General features: G+C 37.3%; 1 protein-coding gene across 1 annotated transcript; it reads right to left on the bottom strand.

Annotated features, from left to right (window-relative positions):
• Window positions 1-160: 160 nt before the first annotated feature.
• On the bottom strand, window positions 161-22,832 carry LOC109106797 (adhesion G-protein coupled receptor F2-like). The gene is made up of 18 exons (XM_042743073.1): window positions 22,427-22,832; window positions 9,041-9,101; window positions 8,698-8,765; window positions 8,591-8,603; window positions 8,335-8,469; window positions 7,340-7,486; window positions 7,149-7,261; window positions 6,642-6,693; window positions 4,147-4,395; window positions 3,826-4,050; window positions 3,522-3,686; window positions 2,846-3,027; window positions 2,570-2,755; window positions 1,027-2,334; window positions 900-941; window positions 693-728; window positions 513-593; window positions 161-415 (listed from the first exon to the last, which is right to left on the bottom strand). The coding sequence occupies exons 3-17, from the start codon at window positions 8,746-8,748 to the stop codon at window positions 531-533; spliced, it is 2,967 nt and encodes a 988-aa protein (XP_042599007.1). The 5' UTR covers window positions 8,749-8,765; window positions 9,041-9,101; window positions 22,427-22,832; the 3' UTR covers window positions 161-415; window positions 513-530.
• Between the last annotated feature and the right edge of the window lie 734 nt (window positions 22,833-23,566).

The following is a 23,566-nucleotide window of genomic DNA, read 5'->3' as shown; positions in this document are numbered from 1 at the left end:
TGGAATCTGAGGGTGACAAAAAAAAAAAAATAATAGAAAAATATTTTTATTTAATGTTGTTTAAATGAAGTTCTTAGCCATGCATATTACTAATCAGAAATTAAGTTATGATATATTTACAGTAGGAAATTTACAGAATATCTGCATGGAACATGATCTTAATGATTTTTAGCATAAAAGAAAAATCTATAATTTTGACTAATACAATGTATTTTTGGCTATTTCTACAAATATACCCCAGTGACTTAAGACTGGTTTTGTGCTCCAGGGTCACTAGAATAGAGCTAGAATATCACAAATAATTGTACAGTTTTCTAGAAAACAATGTTGAATGTGACAGAATTGAATCCATGAAGTTTTTCAAGTTTCCCTCGAGTTTCATGTCTTCTCTTTGAGTACTTTTAGAAGGCCCCGACTAAATGATTCACATGCGGATTTGGAATAAAAACAACATTAGAACAAAATACGTAGACACTAAATAAAATATTCTCAAGAGCGTAAATGTAACTTACTTTTAATCTGTCCAATCTTTATTTTATCATATCTGAAGATGTGGCTTTGCTTGAACTTTCACTTTTAGACTTTACTGATTGCTAATGTAAGAAATTGTGGGAACACGTGCTGTGTTATTTCATGTCTTCATAATGCATTTCGAATCTGTAAAAGCATGTATTTCTCTCGTACATACTAACCTTGGATTGGAAACGCTTTCGAAGTGCATCACGAACCTTTGGGGAAAATGAAATATGATTATATTGAGCTTGACTGTAATGTTTTTACAAACTAAAACCTTGCAAATGTGATCAGTCATAATCAACTGATGCAAATAAATGTTATATTTTCAGTCTAAATTCCTTAAACAGTTATGATCAATCATACGGAGTAGTAGGCATAGGTACCTTATTCTCTCCCAAGCAGTTTGTCAGCAGTATCAAAAAGCCCTGCAATGAAAAACAGCAAAATATTGCAATGTACATGCATGAATGAGCACATATACAGATAAAGTGTTTGATGCTTGATCCTTACCTGCAGCGAATTGAACAATGTAAATGCGTAGCTTACAATTTGGGCGAAAGGTTTTTGTGTAAGATCAAGGTGCAGCACCAAAATCCCGAGGAGCCAAGTTATTCCGAGGACAGGGCTTAGGAAAACTATTGTTTTAATCATACCCTTGGCAACGTCCTTTTGGTCCCGCGCCTTTGAATCCGACACAGTAGGAGTTACTATCTTCATGATCACCACAACCAGCGTGAAAAGGTTTACCATCACAATAGTTAAGGCAGGAATTACAAAGGAAAAGAGGGAGCCCTTCAGCACACCCCGATATATGAGCCAGCAAGTCTCTTTGGAATAGTATTCACCTTCTTTACCGCTCATGAAAGTAATGTAGGTTGTTGCCACACATATTAAAGGGCATACGTAACCAACGGTGATAGACAATACCAAAAAAACCTTTTTCCGCAGCTGGTCAAAGACAAATATCAGTTGGTGAAGAAGCACGAAACTCAAGCACAGCATCCAGAAGAAGACAGCGAGGAAAAAAAAGTGTTTGATTACTGTAAGCATGGAGCACCAGTTTTGGGGGATTACTTTTGGATCAGATGATGCTAAAAATCCACAGTGTGCAAACAGCAAGCATAAAGAGATGTTGACTAAGGCCACATGGCGAAACTTGGAGATGTCTGACTTTACAACGGTATCCCATACCAAAAATTCAATGATTAAACACAGAACAAGTGAGACGATGGATATTCCTAAGCCAGCGTAGGTCAGTTCCGTCATATACGGGAGGGTCTCTGCATTTTTGGACATCATCATGGTGAAGGCAGAGTTGTGTGTACATTTGCACAACTTTTGATCTTCTGCACCACCCCATTCACACCCCTCTGTAGACCAAGTTCTGTTATTTTCATCCCAGAAAAGACAATACATTTCATGATTCCGAAGTCTTTCTTCACCGTAATCGAACTTCATCTGGACAGAGATGGACGAATTCTCATTATTTACAGTGGTGACTGACAAGATGGTGGTCTCTAAGGGACTTTTTTCATACTCTGGTAAAATTTCGTGAAGGTTCCGGAATGCAACGACAACGACCCTATCGTCTGTGCTGATGCTGGCATTAAAGTTGCTGCAGTGTGCTTCTCCGGTCTTATTACAGACTGCCAGTTTAACATTAAGAGAATTTTGAGGCTGATTCATGGTCAGATTTGAGTTGCGTATAATTTTCTCAATAGTCTGTAGATATGTTATAGATAAATTAGTGTTTTTAGTTTCAGGATTGTTCCAGGCTCCTGTTTTATTCAAAGCGTTGCTTATAGCGCTGACAAAGTCCTGCAATGTAAAGTGAAATGCGATTAGACGTTGAGCAAACACAGGGATTTGATTATTGATTATTACTTGGAGTTCATTTTTGATGTGTTTTAATAAGAACCACTCATCAACCTTTAGCAATAGATCTCAAAAAATAGCCCTGTTCCCAAACCAAATATCTCTGATGATTTAAAAGATGTTAATAAGAGGGTCAACACACAATGTCACAAAGAAACTGAAGAGAAAACATACATACAGGCATGACAGTATCGTTCCATTGATTAGACTGCTGTTTAGATACATTGTTCATGGCTTCAAAAATAACTACAGATGCGTTAATATTTGCAAATGAGTTGAATGTCTCCACAGTGGTTGAATGCTGCATTCGTCTGAAAAGTCCGTCTGCATCATTCTTAATAAGGCCAATGCCTTTATTTAAAATCTGTTATGACAGCAAAAAAACAAGGATTTAGTGCTAAGAGTAAATCTGTCCAGCAATAACGGTCAGTAAATGAATACCAAAGAATGATACCTCTATATCACTTTTAATGCCATGCAGATCCATATTCACACAAGTAGAGATTTCGTCTTTCCACCCTTCATAGCACTTTTTCATTTTTGAACCAACAGCAGAGTTCCCACAGGATATAATGGCCGTATAGTTGTTTTTTGTGACGGGCCACCCGCTATCTTCTTCACAGAATTGTGAGTGGGCTGTATTAAGAAATAATATACAGTACTATAGATTTGTTTTTCTCATCATCTTTGTTTTTATAATTACAATTCAAAAACAAATAGTTACTAGTTTTTAGTAAGAATAATATGCATCTGTTTGGAAGAAACAAAGTAATGCAGCTATTCACCGACATTCAAAAACATTACTTCACTCTCCCCCTTTACTCACTATCATGCCATTCCAAACCTGTACAACGTTCTTCATTATAAATGAAAGTTTAAAAAAAAAAAAACAAGTACCCCACAAAAGTAATTTCAAATCCTAAAATAGCATCATTGTTCATTTTCCACTGCAGCTCTCAAAAGTCATTTTGTGTTTTTGCGTTCAAATTAAGAGTTATGACAGAGGAAGACTGGCAGTGAATAATGACTTTGTGATATTGTATGGAGTCATTTGAGCCACATTTACTTCTGAAATACTGTCTTTCACAATTTTTTAAAGAGACAAAAAGGTAAACAACACCACAACTTACGAAGAATGACTGGGATCTCCACATTTTTGGTTTTATATTTGTTGTAATTGGCTCTGTGGTTGGTGAATGTACATGCAACATTCAGTGTCTCATTCTTATGCTTAATATATGATTCACAATTTATGATCGCCTCTGCTTTGTAAGATAAAACATTCCCCTGGATTTCTAGAGAATGTAGGAATATGAAAATCATTTATCACAAATTATGTAAAAAATAATAAATAAATAAATAAATGTATCTTTCAATCACATTGTTTACACTGGCTGTTTAAACTGAGAGCAAAAGTGGTGATGAGATGCTTACCTGGTCCTATTTCTGTGAAACTAAGATCAGTATTCCATGCAACCGTGTAATTTTCTGTACTGTTAGAAATTTTACATTCAATGACAGCCTTTTTGAATTGGTTATTTCTACAATCAGCAAATTGGGGAGTGCTCTTAGCCTGTATTTCTGGCAGAAGGGCTATGTCCAGCACTGTACTTGCTGTGTGTTGTATGGACCCTTTTGTGTACACACACTGAATTGTCCCTAGATAGACAGATTCAATTATTTAAAATTTAAAAATGAGTAAATATACTTTCAAAGTCATAGTTATCCTAATTGTGTATGCATGCAGAAACTTACCTTTCCAGCTTCCTGAAATATTTTTCAGATAAACAATGTCCTCGGAATTTTTGTTATCAAAGCTGGCCTCTTGTCCTTTTGTGATCTCTGTTTTTTTTTTATTCCACTCATCTATTAAGTACCACTTTACCTCTCCCAGCGTGTCTTGTGGACGACAGGTTATAGTTACAGAGGAATCGATATCAATCGGACCCAGAGTACCGCCAATAATGATGAAGCCTTTGGAGAAAATAACAAGTTGTGATTGTGCAATAAACGTTGCATACCATTATATGTATTGTAAATAATAATAAAAAAAATTTAAAGGAATAGTTCACCCAATGAATGACTAATTTTGATGAAGTTTTTAGATCAGAGTTAGGTGTTTTTTTGGTTTTGTTATTAGGCTGATTGTTTGTTATTTTATCCATTACTTGCACCGTATAATTTGCGATCACACTGCCACTCCTTTAAATCAGATGGGAAACGTTACTACATTTCCTGCCATTTTTCAGTTTTTTATGTGTGTAGAAAGAACAGTTAAACAGTAGCTATTTGCGCAGGTAGGGGCTGCCAGAGGCTAATGTTCCCTTCTAATTTTTTTTTCTGGGGGGGGGGGGGGCTGAGCAAAAACTTTTCTCTATTGGGCGGACATTTCGGCCATCTGTGCAAAAACATTATTTATACCAGACATGTACAGCGAGCACAAAAAAAAAGTGTGTAACTTTTTAACTTTAATGTGCTATTTGATTGACCCGTGACAATGATGTACACGCTATTACCTGAAAACGTTTATATCTATTATATATATATATATATATATATATACTATATGTATAGTTATATATATATATACAGTCCTAATACACTGCCATTCAAAAAGATCATAATGTTTATTAAATAAGTTCTTATGCTCATCTCAAGGGTGTATCCTATTTGATAAAAATAATGAATATAATTTCACCAAATAATATTGTTGAAATATTATTGGCAATTTAAAATAAAAGTTTTCTATTTTAATATACTTTAAAATATAAATTCCTATAGCAAAGCAGCAATTTTCAGAATCATTTCTCCAGTCTTCGTGTCCCATGATCCTTCACAAATCATTCTAATATGCTGATTTACAATCAATGTTGGAAGAACAGTTGTGCTGCATAATATTTTTTTTGGGACTTGTGGTATTTTTTTGGCGGGATTGTCTTTGATTAAATAAAAAGTTAAAAAGGACAGTGTTTATTCAAAATAGAATTTTTGTATTACACACTACAAAATGTTTGTATATTTTTTTTTTTTCTCTTTGTTTGTGTTTTTTGGTTTTGTTTTGTGTAAATTCTGTTTTTTTTAAATAATTTATTTTTTTATTAAGTAATAATTTTTTTAATTGATAAAAAGTGTAATTGATAAAATGTTTCTGTAAGCCAAAGATTACTATTTTGAATAAATGCTGTTCTTTTTAACTTTTTTATTAATCTAAGAATCAAAGAAAAAAGTTAAAAGACAAAAAAAAAAAAAGTAAAAATATAAGCTGGGGGCACCAACATATTCATCCGCCGGGAAATGATTAATAAATTAGCAGATTAGATGAATTTGACTGAAGGATAATTGAACTGAAGGCTGGAGTAATGATGCTGAAAATTCCAGCTTTGCTCCAGTCGGGGGATAAAATGATATTTTAAAGTATATTGAAAAACAGCAAACCAATTATTAGAAATTGCAATAATATTTCACAATATTACTGTTTTTTCTTCTGTATTTTCGATAAAATAAATACATCCTTGATGAGCAGAGACTCCATTAAAAAACAAGGTCAATTATTTATTAGGTTAATAATATATGCCTAACTATAATATAATATCAAAACAAACTGAAGCATTTAAACTGATAGAATAGAATAGAATAGAATAGAAAATAGAATAGATAGATAGAATAGAAAATAGATAGAAACTGAAGCATTTAAACTGAGATCTGTAAGTTAATATAACAAAAAAAAAAAAACGTGAACGTCAATTCTTCTATAGCTATCTAAACATCCCTATGATGTACAGTTTGCACACTAACCTGTGTGACTGTAATGTCTCTGAGTTTTGTTACCGTTTTGTGCCCATCATCCGCTGTTTCCAGCACTTAATCAAGCCACTCTTCTTTAATACATGATGACGTTTTATTTCACATGTCACATGCGTTTGCGTCGGCTCTCGAGTTGAGCTATTTCGTAGGCTACGCACCATTAAAATATTCGGTTTCAACAGCGACTCATTTGGCGCACATCATTCCCTTTCTATGATACTGTAAACCGCATTCACCGGTTCTAACTCTTTCGTGATATCAACTCTACAGCGGTTTACCCGAGCATTGCAATTCATTCGCTTTCGCAAATAGCTTTCCCAACTCATTTATGCGTGTGCGCGGCACATTATTCTTCTGCGCGCGCAGCGGTGGAAGAAGTGCGCGGCCGCGCGCGCCGCGCAGCTTAGAGGGAACATTTTTCAGTTTTTTATGTGTGTAGAAAGAACAGTTAAACAGTAGCTGCCAGAAATTTTTCAATGTGCTGTATTTTTCCGCAAGCTAAAAGAAATTGAAATATACTGGTTAGGTATATATACAAACAGTGCAAATATTACTGGAGTTGATAAAGTTAATTAAACCAACAATACGTTGACCGATTTTAAGCATTTCAGGATGACAATATAGTGCCTGTATATTTTACAGTTCATATACTGTATTTCCTTTTTGCTTACAGGAGGCAAAAGGGAATGATGACATCAAATTTGAATTTGTTCTTGGCTAGTATGGCTAGTAATGGCTAGATGGACTAAACACAATAATGCAGTAATGAATTAATTAAACAACATAAAATGTAAAACATAAAACACCATAATGAATAAATATAATAAAAAACACTGTAAAAGCATAATCTTTAATATATTGTGATGAGTCATGTAAATGTAATCAATTAACTGTCAAAATTATTATTATTATTATTATTTTGCACTGTTGTGTTGATTTTCAGAAGTACATACCATTTTGATTATTTTATTGTTGTCATCCTGGTACTCTTTAGTATCTCGTTTGTTTGGATCACATAAAACTATGCAAGACTCATTTGCAAATGTAGTCAATCCATTGATGCTTACTGGAAAAAATAAGAATCGTAGCATTCAGTGACCGGTATATATTTATTTATGTATTTATTTTTCAAACAATACTCTACCTCTTTTTTTAGGCAGACACACAGCAATGTCATTAACTTTCTGCGTGCAGGTGTCATTGCGGCAGTCATAATTTTTTAATATGTCCTCACTGAATGTGTGGTCCAACATGCATGAACAATTCTTATGTATCTCATCCAGTTTGCAATCTGCAAATAAGCACATTATAGTTTTTTTGGAACATCAGAAATGTAGCAACTCCTCATAATTTCTATTTTTCTTAAACCTATATTTAATATGTTTGGGTCAGTACACTTATTCAGTACATTTTCATGTCCCCATCATATATTGGATAAATTAGCATACCTTATAAATAAATTACATTAGCATTCTTTAATATCAGGTAAACATGGGGTGAATTTAACTAAAAATTAAAAACTAACAAATTGATTTAGAAACATTTTTTTTTCTTCAATTGAAATCCTTCAACCTTCCAAATCCTTACTTCAATAAATCCTTCAAATCAGTCCTTCAAAATGTTTATTCTTGGGAATATTATTTTAAATGGGAATCAGTGTATCATTTTTAACTATCAAAATAATTTTACATCATTTTTTTTTTTTTGTAAATTTCTTTAAGTAACAAAAGCCAGTTCCTCAATAACATCATCCTCCAGGAACTGACCTCATTCCATCCTGTTTGATTGAGTTACACAGCAGCACTGACAAGTTTCTGTGATTTTGAATGCATCCTTAAAATTACAGCAAGTGTATTTATTCTTAAACTTTCTAATGCTTAACAGGGAAGCCCCAATTTATTTTTTAATTGCATTCTTTGTACTCTAAAAAATAGGGTGTTAATATGAAGGAATTCTCAGTACAGGTTTCTCTTTTGAATTACACTTTGCATCGTGTTGTGTTTTGGGTTAAAGGAATGTCCATAAAATGAACAAATTTTGTACTGGCAGAAAATGACAAAATTGTCTAATTGTTATTGTATTTTTTTTAAAGTGTGAGAGATGTTGAAGTGTAATTTCAAGCATTATATGTTTGTTTACCTGTTGTGATGACGATGTTTGTTACAGTTGCATCAGTTATGCTTATTTGTGGATGCAGTCTCAAAAGCTCAGTGATGTTGTCATACACCGATGACTCGATTTCAAGCTCTAACCAATACACCTGTGTGGAACTATCTGGAATGTTGCATTGTGACAGTATTCAGTCCAACATGTAGACGATTAATGGAAAAATACATATTATTTATTCCATACATTATTATTGATAATGAGCAGAAATAAAATCTATGTATAATACCTGCCACAGCAACCTATCAAACAAAAGTATTAAAGAGTTAATGCTAAATGTAATAAATTCTGTGTATATAACTGAATAACTTTTATAATTATTAAATATTATCCCACCTTAAAAAACAATCCCAGAAAAAGGAGAATGATGCCCTTAGACAATTTCATTTTTGTGCCATCAATTTCTGGTGGATGGAACAGAACGCAGTCATTCATATGAATATGTGCATATGTTTTCCATTAGTGACATCAATAATGCAATTTACATCTATTAATTTGCAACAAGTGATTTATCTTAAGGAAACATTAAACACGAGAATTTAATACAAAAATGTAAAGGATTGAACCCGCAAAACTTTACAAAGTCTTGGTTTTGTTTTGGGGGTGTACTAGAACATGTTCTCATGTGTGGTGGTTCGAAAAACGCATTATTTTTCACAAAATTTACATTATTACATACCTTTCTCCCCAGCCTGGCACAAATGGCTCAATTAGTTCCGGGTTTAATGAAGGCCTGCCTTCTGAAAAATGAAATGTATTGTGATTGGTTAGCTGTCCCAGTGCATTGTGATTGGTGAACAGCTTTAGACAGTGTTTCAGTACTGCCACGCCCCTTGCCAAAGCAGCAAGTTCTGGATGGCGTCAATATTGCCATATCAATTTGAGCCAGTTCCAGAACCTGAGAATAATTTTGGAAAGAAAATAGTGTATGGAACCCGAACCCCTAAAGGGAATAAATACTATATGGGAGGACAATATATATTTCAATATATTCTTTTGCAGTTATATAATTGGGTAATTACTGTAGGCCTATATAAATTGTGGGCATCGGTGAGCCGCTATTATGCCTGGCATTGAAACTGCTTTTGAGTGCACGATCGCTTTTTAGTTTCACTTTCAAGATTTTTACATTAAATTTTTTGTTTTGTCGGTGGTGCTCAGAATCTACAAATCATTTGCCATCGTCCTCAGTAATCTCTCCTATGTAAGTGACATTTTATGTACTGTAATGTAACAGGCAACCGTTAGCAAACGTTATTTGTTTTCTGTGCTTTTCTGAATACGGATTCACGCTTCAGGCCCCCCACCCCCACCCACTGAAAAGGATTTATATCATACTACAATCATATAAATGTGTTTTATGTAGTGTATAGAGACGTTATGTCGAACGACATATGGGGTCTCACTTGGGAGGCCAATCATCTCTGAGTTTAAGAGAAACGGCAATGAAAACTGGATAGTGGATTTTATATACCTGAGCCACTCCCCGTGCCCACGGGTATAAATAGGCGACAGGTGCATCCACTCTTCAGGTTTTATGCTGAGGAGCCGAGAACGTGTCCCGGCAACAGCAAATGGTTCAAGGTTGTGGCATTGGGACATAGCGTCTACGTTCCCTCCATCAGGGAACGATGGTTACGTATGTAACCAAGGCGTTCCCTATCTGTCGGTCACTACGAGTTATGTTGAATGACATATGAGGTCCTATGGAAAACGCCACAACCTGAACACCGTCACAACCCTGTGGCGCTGCAGTTGTTGACAAGCTGCGGTGTGTCACAAAAGCTACGCTTAAGGTTGTAACCTTCCCAAAGCCCCGGCGCAAATTCACTGACCTTGGTACCGAAGGGGACCAAAAGGCTGAGTACATCACTGCTGGAGAAGGCCATGCTGCTGTTCCGTCCACAAAAAGTTTTTGGAAGGGATTTCAACCTTCAGTGAAAGATTGCTTCAGATCTTTCTTATTTGTTCTTTCAGCTTGGCAGAACGATGGGGAAGTGAGCCTTAGGAATAGGTCGCTACGAAGACCACATCCTACCCGTAGGGAGGTGACATGTGGCGATATTGATATGGACTGACCCAGGGGGGGCAGTACTACATATGGAATGGGTCTCTGAGGCAGGTCCTACTTTAGAGTAGGGATGGAACAGCTGCCAGAAGAGACTGACAGAGCGGGTCTGTCAAGGGAAGACACGGGTTTACCAAGAGGGAAACCTTACCATGGAAGAATACACATATGGGATTACCCTTAGGGAATCAAGCCATATAGACACCTAGCCCAGTACAGGGGCTGACCGGGACACTAGTACTGGGCCTGGCGTCAGACTGCTCTGCCAAGTCTGACTGCCGGGGGTGCTGGAGGATGCTCGATCAGGGTTCGCCAAGTGGGGAACTCTACTGGGAGAAAAAAGGCGCTCGCATCCCTGTGTGAGGGGGAATGGCGCAGCAAGCAAGACACCGAGCCAGTCCTTCCCGCCAATTACCTGTTACCAAACACACGGGAAGAAACTGGCTCTACACGAAGGTTGTAAACCTCGCGAAGGTGTTGAGACAGATGTCTGCCAGAGAAGCGCCGTACACCAGCGCATAGTAGGAGAGCACACTCCGTGTGGAGTGAGCCCTCACCCCCAGGAGGCACGGCTCGCCTTGGGAATGGTACGCCAAGGCGATGGCATCCATGATCCAGTGGGCCAACCTCTGCTTGGAGACAGCCTTACCTTTCTGCTGACCTCCAAAGCAGACCAGGAGCTGCTCAGAGCTTCTGAAGCTCTGGGTGCGGTCCAAGTATATGCAAAGCACTCTTACAGGACACAGCAACATCAAGGCTGAATCTGCCTCCTCCAGGGGCAGTGCTTGCAGGTTCACCACCTGGTCGGAAGGCAGTGGTAGGAACCTTGGGCACGTATCCAGGCCGGGGTCTCAAGACAACGTGAGAGTAGGCCGGCCCGAACACAAGGCACTCTTCACTAAACCAAAAATACTTGGAGGTCGCCGACCCTCTTGATGGAAGTGAGCGCGACCAGGAGCGCTGTCTAGACAGGAACTTCAGCTCGACTGAGTCAAGTGGCTCAAAGGGACCCCTCTGAAGTCCAGCCAGAACAATAGAGAGGTCCCAGAAGGGTATCAGGGGTGTCCTAGGAGGATTTAACCTTCTGGCACCCCTCAGGAAACTAACGTTCAAGTCATGCCTTCCCAGGGACCAGCCGTCCACTGCATCATGATGGGCTGCAAGGGCAGCCACATACACTTTCAAGGTGGAGGGTGACAGCCTACGCTCCAACCTTCCTTGCAGGAAAGAAAGCACGACCAAGCATCTCCGGGGTCTTCTTGGTAAGAAGACCACCAATTTGTGAACAGACTCCACTTTAAAGCATAGGCCTGCCTCGTAGAAGGGGCTCTAGCCTGAGTGATAGTGTCTTCCACCGCCGGTGGCAGATCACTTAGGTCTGCCGCATCCCGTCCAGAAGCCACACGTGGAGCTTCCAAAGATCTGGACGCTGGTGCCATATGGTGCCCAGCCCCTGCGAGAGAGGAGGTCCCTCCTCAGGGGGATGCGCCAGGGAGGGGCTGTCACGAGGAGCATGAGTTGCGTAAACCAGGTCCAGGTGGGCCAGTAAGGCGCAACTAACAGGACCTGTTCCTCGTCTTCCCTGACCTTGCACAGTGTCTGTGCTAGCAGGTTTACTGGGGGAAATGCATACTTGCGTAGAGCCCGAGGCCAGCTGTGGGCCAGTGCATCCGTGCCCAGGGGGGCCTGGGACAGGGAATAGTACAGCTGGCAGTGGGAGGACTCGTGGGAAGGAAACAGGTTTACCTGGGCTTCCCTGAATCGACTCCAGATCAGCTGGACCGTCTGGGGATGGAGTCGCCATTCCCCGAGGAAAGTGAGCTGTCATGAGAGCGCATCGGCTGCACGATTGAGCTTCCCAGGGATGTGGATAGCACGCAGTGACTTGAGCCGTGTCTGACTCCAGAGGAGGAGATGGCGGGCGAGTTGAGACATGCGAGGTGATCGTAGACTGCCATGTTGGTTGATGTACGAAACCGCCGCAGTGTTGTCCTTGCGGACCAACATAATGCGGCCACAGGCAACAGTGGCTGAAACTGCCATAAAGCTAGATGCACTGCCAGCAACTCCAGACAGTTGATGTGCCATAGCAGTCGAGGTCCTGTCCAGGACCCTGAAGCTGCCTGCCCGTTGCACATCGCGCCCCAGCCCGTGTTGGAGGCATCTGTCGTGACAACAACATGCCAGGACACTTGTTCTAAGGGCACAACGGCCCGTAGAAAGGAAAGTCAGACCAGGGGCTGAATAGGCAGCGACACATCGGTGTGATGGTGACACGATGTGTACCGTGGCGCCATGCCCATCTCGGGACTCGGGAGTGCAACCAGTGCTGAAGTGGCCTCATATGAAGCAATCCGAGCAGCGTGACTGCAGCTGCGGATGCCATATGCCCCAGGAGCCTCTGAAAGTGTTTCAGTGGTACCACAGTCCTGCCTCTGAAGGAACTCAGGCAGTTTGGAGCTGTCTGGGCAGTGTGGCTGGTGATGTGTGCCGTCATACTCACAGAGTCTAACTCCATACTGAGATAAGAGATTTTATGGGTTGGTGTGAGCTTGGTATTGTTTGGTTTTATCTGGGTTGACATGTGGCTGAGGTTGACTGAGTGTCACCATCACACCAGGTCCCTGTGATCGCACGGCTGTCAACTCTGGGTCCGATACGGCAGTGGCGACAACACCCGAGGGGGGCAGCCCTGCCGAATCTTCATCCACAGAGGTCAACAGCCTATCCCCCGATGCTGCAATTGACATCTGTTCCCCCGGCAGCAAACTGAATTGAATGATGGGATTGTGGTAATGTAGTAAGGTAGAATAGCAGAATAGCAGAGGAGCAGGACAGGAAATGCGGTGGGGGTGGGGTGTGAGTTAGGTGTGGCCCGGGGGAGAAGCTCTCACTGTCACCCTCAAATCTCCCAGAGCACTAGCTCTGCTCGTGGCAGAGAGACCGGGACGGGTAGTGACAGAGGGGTCTGCTCCTTTCCCTTTAGGAAAGAAGAGACACGGTCGCAGCGTTGCCATGGTCACACACACAGTGCGGGCATGAACCATCCACGAACGCGTCATTAGCGTGCTGAATGCCCAGACACGGAAGACAACGCTTGTGGCCGTTGTCAAAGGACAGGAAACGACCGCATCCAGAAGGACACGGACGAAACGGCATCTTTAAAAAAACACGAATCTTCCGTGATTTGCTCTTTTAGGAAATCTGCTCTTTTAGTTGAAGTGCCCAGGGGAATCGCTGAAAGGGACACCGCTGTTCGCGCTGTACCGCCAACCAGAACAGCTTCCTGACACACAGCAGATGAGTGGCCTTGTGGAGTATAACAGCTTTTCATACAACCACTCGGCTCCGAAGCAAAAATCTGAAGAGTGGATGCACCTGTCGCCTATTTATACCTGTAGGAACGGGGAGTGGCTCAGGTATGTTAAATCCACTAGCCAATTTTCAGTGGCGTTTTCTCTTAAACGCAGAGATGATTGGCCTCCCAAGTGAGACCCCATATGTCGTTCGACTTAACTCGTAGTGACCGACAGATAGGGAACTGCATTTACTATGTACAGATAAGTGCAACGGTGATATGTATTATGTTTATTGTTCTTTAATTCTAACATTATGAATTGCAGTGAAACTGTTATACAGTTGAATTTATTTATACCAAAGTCTCATAATTAAAGTGTAAATTCTGCAGATTACATCATTGTCTAGTATTGTACTGTCAGCAATTCATAAAAACATTTTCATAACTGTAACATACATATTTAAATAATTATTCAGGTGCATATGTAATAAGTGTGTAAACATGGCGAAAACTTGAGGCTACAGCAGCACTTCTTCTTTGTCGTGGTCTTGTCTGATGCACTCAACCAAACGTTCTAACCATGACCTCGCCCTTCCCCTCCCCCCAACCATTCGAATTTCCATAGGCGGAAATTATTTTAATGATGGGCTGTTTTGTGACATCACAAAACCCGGAAAACAACGCTGTAGTCTAAATGAACCGTTCGTTGTAGTTCTTGAAAAGGGATTTTTAAAAAACGAAATATCTCTCTTCGGAGTGGGCTTTGAGATTTGTAACTTTGTAGATCTTTTTTATGGCCAAACATACACACTACACAATGACTAAAATTCAAAAAGTGAAGCATAATAGGAACCCTTTAATTTTTTTTTTTAAATAGTAGCTATAAGCTTACAGTGAGGGATATTAATAAGTATTGACTATATGTATTTATATACAATACTGGAAAAAGGGTTGGATTTTTTTTTTCCCCCTAAGGTCACCAAGGTGCATTTATTTGGTCAGAAATACAGTAAAAACAGTAATATTGTAAAATATTTTTGTAATTTAAAATAACTGTTTTCAATTTGAATATATTTGTAATTTATTCCTGTGATGTAAAGCTGATGTGCTGCACTGTAAAAGATCAAAATTTAAGAACTTAAAACTTAAAAATTTAAGGCAGCCAGCTTCAGGACATTTGTGAGTTTTCTTAACTCCTTGTGTACAATTTATACAACAAAAAGTTGAGAAAACACAAAAATCTCCTGAAGTTGGCTGCCTTAAACTTTTAAGTTTTCTCAACTTTTAAATTTTTTTTACAGTGTGCTGATAATAACAAGAACCAAATGATAATAAGTGAACAGCAAATCTGCATATTAGAATGATTTCTGAAGGATCATGTGACACTGAAGACTGGAGTAATGATGCTGAAAATTCAGCTTTGATCACAGGATTAAATTACATTTCAAAATTCACTCAAGGATTGTCCTTTTTTTTTTTTTTTTTTTTTTGCCTTATATCATGTTTTTATAGCAATGATGTATTGTTTTCTGTATGAAACACATGGAAACCCACTGAAACAGAACTTCCCCAAAGGGATAATAAAAGCTACTTCTACAATTGGAGCTTATATGAAGAACACTGGCTTGAATCCATTAAATGTGTTAACATACCTCTCAGCCTTCTCAGTCCTGTCAGCAGTATTGTCCCGTGGATTCAAGACACAGTTTTATTTGCGGTGATCACTTTCATAAACAGCTTCAAGCGGCCGTACAGACCATGTGAGAAATGGAATGATAACCCACTCAAACAATATTTCCAATAACCCTCCTGATTTGCATTATTTCAGTCACATGACTCAAAATATAGCCTACTGTCAAGGATACCACAGTTCCACTTAAAAATATATCCATACATAAAAATAATTTTTGATGTTTCATAAAAAGAACATCATAGTTAGGTTATTGTTATTCTTATTTTTTCATAAATACAGTACCCTGGGAAAAAAGGTGTACAATTTACTTTTCTTTCACCAAAAAATCTGGCAGTAAATGACCAGTTTTTCAAATTTTTTATTTTATGTTTTTTTTTTTTTTTTTTGAGATATGTTGAAGTGTGATTTCAAGTATTATATTTGTTTACCTGATGCTGATGTTTGTTACAGATGCATGTCTGCATCAACATCCCCCCCAACAAAAGCTCAGCATTCTGGTGTTTGTTTTTTCAGCTGCAAACACCACCCACATTTTCTTACTATGTAATCAGTTATTAGGGAGCGCCATCATAGACGTTTTGGTCATTTGCGTCATCTGATATGAATGTAAATATGTATTTATTGAAAAAATATTTCTGTATTATAAAACCCACAAATTACTCTGCTTATCTTGTGTCTCCAATACAACATTCTTCATTTGCATTTATTTTGCTTATAAGCAACATGTGTGCCTCATGTTCATGTTATAAACCTTATCTGGTCTAAACTCGTCAAACTTTATGACAGGTTTTGTTTTCTAACATGGTTTGCTTCCGTTCTTTGGCTACAGTGCACAGTTGAGAAAATAAGTTTAGATATATTATTAGATCACTGAAAAAAATGGATTTACTTGAAAAAAGTTTGGAAACAATTCTCACTCAGAAAAGACTAGTTAATTTAAAAAATTTGACAAGTAAAAGTCTAAACTTAATTGTTAGTAGCTTTTAATGGAAATGATTAAGTTAAGTTTACTTGGGAATTCCCAGTAAAGAATCTTTCTTTGTAAATTTGACTTAAATAGTGCTCATCACTGTAAAAAACAAGGAAAAAGAAAAAAGAAAAAAAAGTGTGCTGTTAAATAACAGTAATTTAATGCACTGAAAAAAAAACAAGTAAGATTCACTTCATTTTCCTTTCTTTTGCAAGGTTTGCACACATGTATTTTAAGTAAAACTTAAATATTGAATTAAATAAAATCTATAAGTAAGCAAACAGACAGATTGTTATCATTTTAAGATATTATGTCCACTCAATGTAATTATTACCCAAATGAACACAGAGACCTCAATACTTGGTACACCATATACAATGATGGTAACAATCAGTGAATAGTGTTTGAGTATGAATGGGTCATTTCGAGTAGAAAATAAACTCCAGATGTCACAAAACAGTAAGTTACTAAACCTAACATCAAAAGCAACCATAAAACAGTGTAAATACAACTCAAAAACCCAGTGCGTGATGGGAAATATGGGATCATAACTTTGGTATTTACTTAAAGAACCCTTGTAAACATAACAGACGGTTCCAAGTGAAATATACTTATGAGTTCCAACTTTAATTTCTACAAGCTTAAATTGAGTACTAACATAGAATTTACTTTATATTTTTAATTCTTGCCTTAACTTAATTATTTAATGTAGAAATTACATTTGTTTTTATGTAGTATTTACTTCACCACAAAATCATTTTTATCAGTATACAGGCCCAGTTTCATAGCCTAAGCCAGGATTAGGCCATAGTTCAATTAGGAAATTCAAGTATTACTTGTGTGCATCTTAAGGCACTGACATTTTTTACGATCAGTCAGTGCAAGTTTCTTTCAGTTGAAACTGCTCAAACTTACATTTTTGTCTAGGACTAGGCTTAAGCCTTGTCCGTGAAACCAGGGGGATTATGTTTTGACTATTTATCAAAACATTTACCGCTCATTTCAATTTTCATACATTTACATTTAACAGACACTTTTTTTCCAAAGCGACTTACAAATGAGGACAATAGAAATACAAACTGTATGTAAGTAATATTTAACGTGTATAAACAAAACATATTTCAAGCATTAAAGCAGAAGCTTAAGCTCAAATGCTTTTTTGTTGATCGAAAGAAACATTGTGTGCGAAGTCTAAAAGGCATTATGGTCAAAAAAAATAAAAATGCATTGAACACCACAGAATGTTCAAGAACAACCATCCCCCAGATGCTAGTTTGAATATCAGTAAAATCCAGTTGTTTGGGGAGTTAATGCTCAAGGAAGCAGACCCTGTCAACAGCAGGCTCATTCATTTACACTGTATAAACAAACATACCTACAGTCGCTAGTCACAAAAATACTCAAAATAGCACAACTGTATTTGCATTTTATTTTGCATGGCCTCATGATTTTTATGAAATGACACCTACTTTACTGACTTTTGCTGTTCTGTGATAATTTATTCTCATTTTTGTGTACTGCTTAATCTAGTAGTCTATATTATATGCCAAACCCCTTTGAGTCCCCATGGAGATTAGTTACTTTCAACAACTGAACAATCGGTTAATGGTTTTTTTGATTTTGGAGAATGGTCAAGTGACATGCAAATGATTTGCATTTTATACAGTATTTTCATGATTCAGCTTTTTATCAATACATGAGCCTCCCGCAATGGAAATAGTTTTAGGAAACCCTGGTTTAAAGGAATAGTTCACCCAAAAATGAAAATTTGCTGAAAACTCACCTTAAGCCTTCCAAGATGTAGGGGAGTTTGTTTCTTCATGGGAACGAATTTTTAGATAAATTTAGCATTGCAACACTTGCTCACCAATGGTTCTGCACCTGTCAGAATGAGGGTCCAAACAGCTGATAAAAACATTACAATAATCCAAAAAGGACATGTTATTATGTATTCTCTACTTATATTTTAGCAAGAAGCAATGGTTTGATGTTAAAAACGTCTTGATGGATTTGTTTTCTACAAACATAGAGCTTTTCCCTTCACACGATGATAATTTATGGACTGAAGTCATGTTGATTACTTGTGGATTATTGTGAAGTTTCTATCAGTTGTTTGGACTCTCATTCTGACGGCACCCATTCACTGCAGAGGATCCATTGACGAGCAAGTGATGTAATGCTGCATTTCTCCAAATCTGTCAGGATGAAGAAACAAACTCATTTAAATAGCGCAAGACAATGCTGTTATGTTTTTTTTTTTCCCCTTCTGTTACTTCAAAGATGAATTTCCTGTAAGGTTGCTCATGCAAATATAAAAAAATAAAGTTCACTTTGCACTCAACTTTAGTCTTGGGTGCGTAGATCAATCAGCACATCATATTCTAGTTAGGGATCCATCCTCTCTAAATCTTAATCACTTTGGATTTATTTTAATTTTGCAACAGCGCAAACAACAATCAGATATTTCAGCAGCAAGCCTTCTTCAGTGAATCATACAGTGACATTTCCTACAAGAGTTCTTAATAAAGAAATGAAGTCCAAAGACCAACCGGTGAAAAGTCACATAACAGGTGTTACTAATCACAAACTTAATTGACCAATCAATCAAGCAATTTCAGGACAAACAAAGATAATTCCAAAACACTCAACACTTAAAAACATCATAACAATATAGGCACAGAAGGAAAGCATACAACACAAATAATCCATCAGAAAAATAAATAAATAAGAGAAATCTACATCAAACCATCAGCATAAATCAAAGTGGGGAACAATGCAACGCATCAGGCCACAAGCCCTTCATGAGTCTGTATATCACCCACTGTAACCAAACAATAAAGGGTTAAACATTTTCATTCTTAAAGAAAACAAGAAAGATCAAATCCTCATTTAAAGGAACGTTTAGAAGCTATTAGTACGGTGGCCGAGAGAGCTCAACGCGCTGCAACTTCGGAAAACACGTGCAAATAGAAAAAGCACCAACAAATCAAGAAAACATCAGTTTGATAGCAGATGCTGCAAATGCTCACAACACAACCAAACAAAGAATTTTATTTGCATTTCTTTGGTTGTGTTGTGAGTATTTGCAGTGCGTTTCTTTCTTTGTGTTGTGAGTATTTGCAGCGCATGGTTTGTCAAATTGATGAAGTTGTTTTCTTAATTTGCAGGTGTTTTTTCTATTTGCAGCGCGTTGAGCTCTCTCAGCCACCGTATATTAGCCTACTTTTTAAATAAATGCCAATAATTCTGAAAAACCTGTTGAATTTATCATTGAGATGATTATGTTTGCTTTGACAAAAACTTATTTCATGTTTAATAATGATTTTTATCTACAAACACATGGAACTGCCATGGGTACTCCATTAGCTCCAAACTATGCAAATTTGCTTGTTTTCTTTATGGGGCAATTTGAGGCAGAAAATGTTTATCACAATAATCCTTTTTTAAAATATGTAAAATTATGGTTACTTTATATCGACGACTGTTTTCGTATATGGACAGGAAATTTCATATCCATGAATTTTGATTATTTTAACAAAAGCAACAATAATTTTAATAAATTTAATACATTTATATATATACATATATATATATATATATATATATATATATATATATATGTATGTATAAATTAGTACAATCATTATATTGTTGCTTTTGTTAAAATAATCTAAATTCATGGATCAATACTCAGATTTTTCCCCCCAGTAGTCTGTTTTATTCAAATAATTATGAACATTTTTGCATTTAGATACAGAAGAACTTTGCCTGATGAATATGAAAAACACTGAACAAACAAAAAACCTGGATCTCCATATCTGCCATGCAAATCAACTGTTCCTGCTCATCTCCAGCCTGGATTGCTTCTCTCCAATTTCCCTAACTGCAGATTCAATTATTAGGTCTGTCAGCATTCATATTTTTATACTTAAGATTTTTGAGGGGGATCAAACTGTAACACTGTGTGTCCCAACCAGACATGACGCAATGAGATAAAAAGTATCTTCTCCGTGCAGTCTGATATTTTATACTGACAAGACTAAAACATTTATAAAAGGTTGTTTTCCCCGATAGCAAAAACCAATCAATTTATTGTTGTAGGCTACATTCTGGTAGAACGTTTTACATTAACTCTTTAATTACCTGCTCTGGGCTACATCTAATGTGATTGATTTATATGTTAAAATGTCCATGCCCATTTATTTACATCGGAGAAAAGAGTCACCAGCTAAAAATTGTATTAGTGAACATAAATCTGCGATCAGGAGACGTGATGTGAATTCACCAATAGCAAGACATTTTCATGATTGTAGCCATAACATTAAGGAATTAAGCTGGATAACGAAAAAGTAAAGATTTCCAGAAGAGCTGGTAACATACAGAAAAAACTTTTACAAAGTTATGCTTATTTGATGTATCGACTAAAAGGTCTGTCTCCCTTAAGGTTTAATGAGGACTTTGAACTTTTTTGGTTTCTTTAAGAATGAAAACGTTGTTTAACCCTTTATTGTTTGGTTACATTGGGTGATATACAGACTCATGAACGGCTTGTGGCCTGATGCGTCGGCTCGTTCCTCACTTTGATTTATGCTGATGGTTTGATGTAGATTTCTCTTATTTTTATTTCTTATAGATTATTTTGGATGGATTATTTGTGTTGTATGCTTACCTTCTGTGCCCATTTTGTTATGTTATTTTTATGTGTTGAGTGTTTTGGAAGTTACAATACATAATAGAGCAAACTGTAAACATTTTTGAAATTGCATTTTAATCAAAATCATTGAGGTTGAACTGTAAAGGCTCTCATCTCTGGTTGCTGTAAGTTAAAAGAGCCCCTCCTCAAGTCAGTATCACATTCTGCTTTCTATAGATTGATAAATAGGTGCCCTTATTGGACCAGAAAGTTCTGCTGAAAGCTTCATTTAGCAAAAAGTTCCCGCAGGCTACACTTTAATGCCACTCATCGGTCTTTGGACGGTTGACTCACCATATTTCACTTAAAGAACTGACATTTAGCCAAGCAATAGCACTCTGAAATGTCAGCATGACATTTGCCTGTTTATAAAGTTGCATTTACGACGTCTCAGCTGAGCACCTGACCCAAAAATCATCTCACCCAATCTGCTTTAATAAAGTACAGCATTAGCCTGCAATTTTTACTTTGAACCATTTCTCTTGTGTAGCAATATGAGGAACCACAAATGGTATATTTGGTATGTTTTCATTTTATAATTAGAAGTATTGTGGACATTAAGGGCCTTGGTGTATTTTGCGCATTGGCGACATCTGCTGGACATATGTGGTCATAATTAACACAAAAGGGCCTCTTTAATGCAGACTTTTAAGGTAGGCAATATATTTTTAATGCATGTATAATATAAATCAATAAAAATAAGGATATCTTATGTTTACATCACCTATTTTGTTATTTATATTTTATTATTTATTATAATACAAATATTAACATAAATATATGTATGCATATGCATGTGTGTGTCAATTTAAAAGCATATTAATTTTGTATCTTAATTTTATGGAACTTGTCAAGAACAAGGTCATGCATCAGCCCACCATTACATTGTTTGCATAGTATCATTATTTTCATGCACATTTTCTTTCCACAATTCCCATCATAATACTGCTAAAACAGAAAAATATTATTTTGATAGTGTTGTTTATTCTTATTTTAATATCATTTTAATGCAAAACTTAATGTTCCTGTTTATATTTTGGGGTGTAATATGAGCCAGACTTGTGAGATTCACCCACAAGGGCAACAACAGCAGTTAAAAAGTTAAAAATTTCTTAATCATGGATTTTATTTCTATTTCTGGCGGCACCCATTCACTGCAGAGGATCCACTCGAAAGCAAGTGATGGAATGCTACATTTCTCCAAACTCATCTTCATCTGAGATGGCCTGAGGGTGAGTACATTTTCTGCATTTTTTTTCCCCCTTTTGGGTGAATGCCAATAAAGAACCTTTATTTTAAAGAGTGTCTGTAATTATTATTTCATAATTTAAAAGAATGTGTACCTGGTAAACACTGGTGAGATGTAGTCTGTAGAACACAGGAATGAAAATGTGTGCTGGTATCAGGAGACCCAGAATATAAGAGCAGCCGATAAACCAGAACTGCGTTCCATTGCTGTAAACCTCAGCCGGCATGCCAATGATGGCCACGGCTGACTGCAAGGTGGCCATGAGAGACAGAGAGAGCGGCAGGCACTTCATACTCCTGTCTGCATACATGAACTCTTGCGTGGTTCTCTGCCGTCCTCCGGTGAAGGCGTAGTACAGCCCGATGGCTGTGGAGGCCACCAACAGCAACACAAATATCACATAATCAATAACAATGAAGTACTTGTGCCCCACTGTGTGAACAGGAGAAAGGTCAAAGCCAGTGATCTGCAAATCTGATGACGACCTGAAACATGTCACAAATGATATAAGATAATGCACTTATCAATCAGGCTATGATTCCATGTTAGGCAGGTATGTTCACATTGAAATTAAAATTCACCCTATCTACCTTCCGAATGCATGTTATAGATCTTACAGTGAATAACTGTTACTTTAATTTGACATTTTAAATCAAAATGTCATAACTTGATCTTCTAGTGAAAACGTCAGGCTTATCTCTGGTGACGTAGGCAGGACTTCTCCAATCATTTAGTCCGCTTAAAGTTGGTATGAAATTAAAATTCACCATATTTTGCACATGCATCCATGTTTCATTTATCCAATCATTTAGTTTGCTTAAAACTCTCCTCTTTTCGTCTCTTAAAACTTGCCAGTTTGCTTCCAGATCAGCCTCCATTTTTGAGTGCCACGCCCACTTCTCAACACAACTGATGCAAAGAACGTCTCCATCCAACATTCCCTTTTCTATAATCCGTTTAACTCAGATGTACATCACGATACAGAAAATAAAAAGTCCCCCCAAAAAATCCTTAATGCACAATGACTATAGAGAACACAATAGTAACCACCCAAAAGAAGCCTTAAATCAAATATCTATATAATCCAACAAAATTTCTATATTTATATATAATTTTGTAATATATAATTTCTAAATTGTTTATATATATTTGATATATTATTTATTTAAATGACATGTTTGCAGTACCTTCTCTGATTGGTCAGTCTCAGTTAAAATCTGTGCTGTATTGCAAC

Source organism: Cyprinus carpio, chromosome B17 (genome assembly GCF_018340385.1).
Source record: "Cyprinus carpio isolate SPL01 chromosome B17, ASM1834038v1, whole genome shotgun sequence".
NCBI classification, from domain to species: domain Eukaryota; kingdom Metazoa; phylum Chordata; class Actinopteri; order Cypriniformes; family Cyprinidae; genus Cyprinus; species Cyprinus carpio.
This window is presented reverse-complemented; position numbering and strand designations above follow the sequence as displayed.

Coding starts and splice junctions, on each gene's coding strand:
- LOC109106797 (XM_042743073.1), bottom strand. CDS start 8,748: ATGAAATTGTCTAAGGGCATCATTCTCCTTTTTCTGGGATTGTTTTTT. Junction 6,694..7,148: donor ACAATAAAATAATCAAAATG/GTATGTACTTCT, acceptor AATTTCTTTTAG/CTTGCGGAAAAATACAGCAC. Junction 2,335..2,569: donor GGAACGATACTGTCATGCCT/GTATGTATGTTT, acceptor TTTACATTGCAG/GACTTTGTCAGCGCTATAAG.